The 6207-nt window shown below is 42.4% G+C and overlaps 1 protein-coding gene across 1 annotated transcript; it reads left to right on the top strand.

Moving 5' to 3' along the window:
- Positions 1 to 383: 383 nt before the first annotated feature.
- Positions 384 to 4297, top strand: nme2a (NME/NM23 nucleoside diphosphate kinase 2a). The gene is made up of 5 exons (XM_080541818.1): positions 384 to 466; positions 1847 to 1979; positions 2955 to 3056; positions 3441 to 3553; positions 3921 to 4297. The coding sequence occupies exons 2-5, from the start codon at positions 1851 to 1853 to the stop codon at positions 4036 to 4038; spliced, it is 462 nt and encodes a 153-aa protein (XP_080397944.1). The 5' UTR covers positions 384 to 466; positions 1847 to 1850; the 3' UTR covers positions 4039 to 4297.
- The last annotated feature ends 1910 nt before the right edge of the window (positions 4298 to 6207 follow it).

Genomic DNA, 6207 nt, shown 5'->3' with positions numbered 1-6207 from the left:
GAGAGAGGGGGAGAGAGAGAGAAAGAGAGAGAGAGAGAGAGAGAGAGAGAGAGGGGAGAGAGTGAGCGCTTATTGTCTCAATGTTGCACTTCCCTTAATATCATTGAAGACTGTGTGTGTGTGTGTGTGTGTGTGTGTGTGTGTGTGTGTGTGTGTGTGTGTGTGTGTGTGTGTGTGTGTGTGTGTGTGTGCGTGTGTGTGTGTGCGCGCGTGTGTGTGTGTGTGTGTGTGTGTGTGTGTGTGTATGCGTGTGCGTGTGCGTGTGTGTGTGTATTAATTTTATTCGATCTACTCTACTGTGTGTCCCATAGGGTGTCCATATGACCCGCCTCCACTAGTCCCGCCTCTATATAAGCCAGTGCCGCTCCTCCACGATTACATTACAGCTCAGCGCGGCATTAGAGGAATAACTCCCTGCGCTCCCTGCTCTCTCCGTCTCTTACCCGAAGGTTCAGCTAACGTCAAGGTACTGTCTGCTCTCTCATCTCTCTGTGCGGCTTATTTCACCTTCGAAAGAAGCGATCGGGTTCTTTTTTTTAACCCGAAATAGGTTTGAATTGAACCCTTTTGACGAATCAGACTCTACATATGTAATCGAGCTTTCTTTCTTTCCGACTTATTAAATTCAGAAATGTGTCGCCGGTGTCTGCCCTCGGTGTGGAGGTATTTCATTCAGATTTTATCCAGGCCTGTGCTCGTAGCTGTAGGCCACGATGGAGAGAATTGACGTGATCCAACACGATCGTGATGTTATGTGACAATTAATTGAAGATTGTCTGTAGCCAAATGTTCTCAAAACATATTTGTGATCATGCTGGAATTTGCGGTGGCGTGGATGCCATGTGCAATTACGCCCTGTCGATTTCGCTTTGACATCCCGGCTTTTGCTACTTGTCAGGCAGGCCCTGAACTGTGAATGATCTCATGAATATCACCGTCTTCTGTGTAGACTGAGAGTTTATGCAAGGTACAGTGATGTCTGAATAACCTGCGCGTATAGATTTTAAGATGTGAGCTGGGTGGATGTAATAGAATGGCAGCCATCTCATTTCCACTCGGTAGTTAGATTACCGGTTTCCTCCGTCTTTCACTCGCTTCTTCTTCAAAACGCGTTGGAGGAGAATGTCTTAAGGGGAGGAATATGGGCAGAGATCTGTGCCAGTAAAAAAAATATATTCAAATTGAGCACTTCAAATTCAAAGTCAGTCTTTCAGATTCTAGTGGCACAGATCTCTGCCCATAACGCGTGGACTCGAGTTTCTAACAATGGAGAGAGGAGAGGGCCTTTATGCCTTTATGACAAAAAATAATAATCATCCTCACTAACCTTGACCTACACTCGCCACTGCTCATAACATATTTTTAGATGTTTATTTTGGACAAGAACGGGAGAAATTGATGGTTGATTTTTGACTTATTTCTTTGACTGTTAACTTTAGTTGGCGATGCTCTTTCTTTCTTGAACTTGAGAGTGATTGCGTTGCGTGCGCAGCCCAGCGCAGTCTTGGCCATGCGCATGCGCAATACGGTTAGGGAGCGGTTTATGGAAATGATCTCCGTGGCACGAGGGTACCGGTAAATGGTTTACACATGCGGGCCGACGCGATACGGTTCAGCCTTCCGACGCGAAGGAGCCCGGTGGTTGTAGCTTTCGCGGCTCCGTTCATGACCTTAATGCCGTGATGGGGTCGGGGGGCTCGGCGACCACCCCCCTCGCCACCGGCCCCCAGGCCGAATGTGACAGGTGCGCCCAATCCCAACAGCCTTAAGTGACTTTTTTTTTTACGAACAATTTGTCTGTAAAATGTTCTATTATGATGTACGATCTTTCTGTCTCTGTTTTTAGAGCCATGACTGCAAACGAGGAGCGCACCTTCATTGCCATCAAGCCAGATGGCGTGCAGAGGGGACTTATTGGAGATATCATCAAGCGCTTTGAGGCGAAAGGCTTCAAACTCGTTGGCATGAAAATGATCCAGGTGAGTCTCTCACTGGAGGCTTTGGCTTCTGCATTGAAACTGCATCTGCATTTGTAGATTCTGCGCTATTAACCTCATACCGAGGCTACTGTCCAAGAGGATCATGTTGTGAACGAGATTAGCACTGCTAGTTAAAATTGCTGTACAGAAGAACTACATACTATAACTATAAAAGAAATGGGAAATGTTTATTCAAACGTTTTGCTACAGACACATTAGTGAAATATGAATATGAATATGCTAGTCGTTGGCCAGTCTGATATTTGGACCGCATCACAATATTGTTCTTATTGACCATCAATAAGAATGCTTAAAATACCTGATATTTGCATAACTGCAGTGTTCTTTCAGCAAGACAAAGCACATCAAGTGTCGAACATGTCTTTGTTTTGCAAAACTATTTACACCACCCATACACTATGGGCTGCAGTTCTGTCATTTTTGCTCATGCTGGCATCTCCACCATATTTCAACAATGAATGACATTATGGTATATTATAGTCTTCCTTGCTGAAGTAAGTGTGTACTTTGTACAGGGAAATGGGGCCCTATGACATCTACAACTCTCTCTGCTCACTGAGTATAATGAAGTTCACCTGCAGCAGACCTTGAAGAAGGACCAGATTAGATTCCCTATTCTTAACCATAGCAGTGATTAGCGCTGAGTGTTACGGTCCCCTGATCCTCCCTGTTTTGGTCTGTGGGCAGAGAAAGTCTCCTTGACTTTAAGTCCTCAGAAGACCAACAGCCGTAGCTTGAGTGTTTACAGTACGGCATTAAAGGAAATGTGGCTAAATATAGTCACTGTTTGTTATTTACTTATCTGAGGCCGACTGAACACCTGTACATGGTAGTAGGCCTACAATTAATTCTCCACTATTCTGTCTGCTGCTCAACATTAAGCAATGCATTCTACCTCGTCTTGACTGTTTCATTGTTTGAATAATGTGGTTCTGATGTGTTTGATCCACCCAGGCCTCTGAGAAGCTTCTAGAAGAGCACTACGCTGACCTGAAGGCGAGGCCTTTCTTCCCTGGTCTCGTCTCCTACATGGCCTCAGGCCCAGTGGTAGCCATGGTAAGTGGAACCTTAAAACGTCTTGTCAAAGATGCCAAGTAGTGTTATTCACCGGCCCTGGGCAATCCTGGAGGCCTGTGACGCAAGGTAGTTGAGATGGGCAATATAATTATAATATTTAATCTAATATTATATTTCACTTGTGTACAACTTCACCATGGATACATGGTCTACAACATAACCCTTTAGACAGCCCTTGTACTTGTAAATGACAGATTAGATTCAACTTTATTTGTCATCGCAAAGTAGATTCAACTTTATATGTACAAGACAATGAAATGCAGTTTAGCATCCAACCAGATGTACATAGACATGCAAAAAAACAGTTTGGAAGTAATAATGTGTTGAAGCTAAAGTGCTGTCCCTGTCCCTCTGTCCTGCCAGGTGTGGGAAGGGTTAAATGTAGTCAAGACAGGTAGAGTGATGCTGGGCGAGACCAACCCTGCTGATTCCAAACCCGGCACCATCCGAGGGGACTTCTGCATTCAAGTGGGCAGGTATGTGAAAGTCACTGGCACTGCCTTGTAGTCTGGATGGCGGTACCCATCCTAACCCCCCCCACACACCTCAATTGTTAGGTAACCAGATTTGATCATATCAAAGTGCTAGACAAGCCTATTTTTAGATTAAGAAGTCATTTGGCTTCATTTCATGATTGTGTATGACCCTTTTAGTTAAGTATCTCATATCTGTTAAGCTTAGTCATATTGTGATTGTATGACCTAGATTTTGTTAAGTATATTGCACATCTAATATCTCTTCTGCTTAATTTTAAGTCCTCTCACGATTGTATGACTTTAGATTTGTGAATGTGAAGTAGTTTATGCTAAGCTAACGTATGTCTATCTCTCTTTGCTGATGCAGGAACATCATCCACGGCAGTGATGCTGTAGAGAGTGCCAAAAATGAGATCGCCTTGTGGTTCAAACCAGAAGAGCTGGCCAGCTACAGCAGCTGCGCTCTAGACTGGATCTACGGTTAGAGGTTGTCCTTGGGGACTGATCTATGATCAGGCTATCCTGACCTCCTCCACTAGGAGAGGGGTGGGGGACATCTGGGCTCAGCATCTAGAGACTGCTCCATCCTACTCCTGAAGATGCCACATTCCTCCTCGCTTACTGTACCTGATTTGTCCAATCTTGGGTTATAACATCTTGTGGGGCTGTATGTATGAATGCTTGGTGCATTGATGTTTGACTGTCAGTTTTGAGAGATTTCCATTAAAGAAACACACAACTGGATATTGTGTTCTGCTGTTCATCTTTACACACACAAATCCCTATTCCACAAAAAAATTGTTATTGACATCAGAGATTAAAACTATCAATTTTCTAGTAATGTGCCCCCTTGACCCTGAATTAAAATGGCCTGGGTTTATTGGTGCATTAAATGCTTGAACCTTGTTTGTGGTGACCAGATTGATGGTGAGCTTTAACAGGCTTTGATCAGGATGTCAACAATAAAAGGGCTTCGCCAAGCCCCATGACCTCAGGTTGAGATTAAGAGTAGATGTATTGCATGCTCTGAATGAGCTGTCATCCTAATGGTCAGATTACAGGACCTGGTTTGATGCACTATAGCAAGGCTTGTAGAGGAAGAGGACTTTCACACTTGTAGTAATCTACATTTTAAAATGTTTTATTTGCCATGCAATCAAGTTGTCAATCACTGGAATCTTTTTGATCTAGGCACAGGGTCAGCCAGTCAGTGCCCCTGGAGTAATTGGGGGTTGTGCCTTGCTCAAGGGCACATGCAACTCCCTCTTGAGGCAGGAATTGAAACAGCCCTGATTGCTAGCCAGCCTCTAACCACTAGGCTACCTCCACCCCTATTGATGATAGTATCAATTACTGAAGGGACACTAATCTAATTTAATTTAAGATGTAGGAGCATAGAGGTGAAAAATGGCAGACAAACACTGATTCATAAGTATCATTTTATTCAGTGTAAAAAGTTAGTTTAAAAAAAAAAAAAAATCAACAGATACCTTTTCACAGCCATGCAGAAACAGTTTGTAATGCTTGTAAACAAATAATACAACCAATATTATGTCGCCAACATTTGATTTATTTACAAATTCAATTAACAGTTTATCAAACCTCAATCACAGCACAAATTTACCATAAGAAAGAAATAACCTTATGTATAGACACTATCAAAACCATGTACAAACCCTAAACTGAAACCTAATATGTACCTCAAGGGTCAGTGTGTATAATTTAGTAAATGTATACTTTTTCCCCCCCAAAACAAATCAGTTATTTGTATCCAAAATAAAATTCAAAACATAGCTTAACCCCCTCAATAGTTAGTTTGAGAAAAGATTTCTGAATAAAATAACTAAATCACTTTATCAAATATATATATAGCACCATTATACAATGCTTGAATATAGAGGGGCTGTCACATACAAAATAGACCCGTGTTAGTATCCAAAAGAGACAGAAATGTCCAACTCTAAATCCACTCCTGGGGGGTAATCCCATCAACGTTGCTAAAGGAAAGTCTAGGCTTATTTTGACAAATCTCGCAAGGTTTATCAAAAAATCTGGGCTTGTTTTGATAAATCTCGCGAGATTTAAAAATAAGCCTGGATTTTCATTTAGCGACATTGATGGAATACCCCCCTGGTCACTTACTGGTGATCTGTAAAGGATTGGATAGGTCAAAGCAGTGTGGCACAATGGCCATATTGAGTCACACAATTACCAAGTTATTGAGATCTATCCAATCCTTTGAATTTCTCATAAGTGCGTAGGGGTTGATTAAAAGTTGGGCAGGTAGCACAAACAAAGAACTTTATAGCAAAACAAGTACAGGATCACAGACTTCACCATAATGTTCACTGATCAACATGCACTCATTACTAATTGATTGGTATAAACAGTTCCTAATGAAACCCATTCACATCCCTACCACTTTATGTCTCCCTCAGATCTGCAGAGTGGAATAGATGTAAACAATATGATAGTTGCACGTTGTTTACACCCATCCATTGTTTTCAGATCTGCAAGGGGGCATGCAGAACTGGTTAGGAGTGTGTGCTAGTGTTGATTTGGGATTGGGCACCTTGGTGACAGGGATGTTCTTACGTCAATTAAGAAAAAAAACAAAGGCATTCCACAAAAAAAGAAACCTCTCCCTCAAAGTG

Source organism: Nansenia antarctica, assembly GCF_963989245.1.
Source record: "Nansenia antarctica genome assembly, chromosome: 11".
In the NCBI taxonomy this organism is placed as follows: Eukaryota; Metazoa; Chordata; class Actinopteri; order Argentiniformes; family Microstomatidae; genus Nansenia; species Nansenia antarctica.
The sequence above is the reverse complement of the archived record's forward strand: the minus strand, read 5'-3'. Positions and strand labels throughout refer to the sequence as shown.

What these genes read in the sequence shown, in the direction of transcription:
- nme2a (XM_080541818.1), top strand. Translation starts at nt 1,851, where the DNA reads ATGACTGCAAACGAGGAGCGCACCTTCATTGCCATCAAGCCAGATGGC. An exon ending in TTGGCATGAAAATGATCCAG is followed by an intron (nt 1,980 to 2,954) that starts GTGAGTCTCTCA and finishes TGATCCACCCAG; the next exon opens with GCCTCTGAGAAGCTTCTAGA. An exon ending in TTCTGCATTCAAGTGGGCAG is followed by an intron (nt 3,554 to 3,920) that starts GTATGTGAAAGT and finishes TTGCTGATGCAG; the next exon opens with GAACATCATCCACGGCAGTG.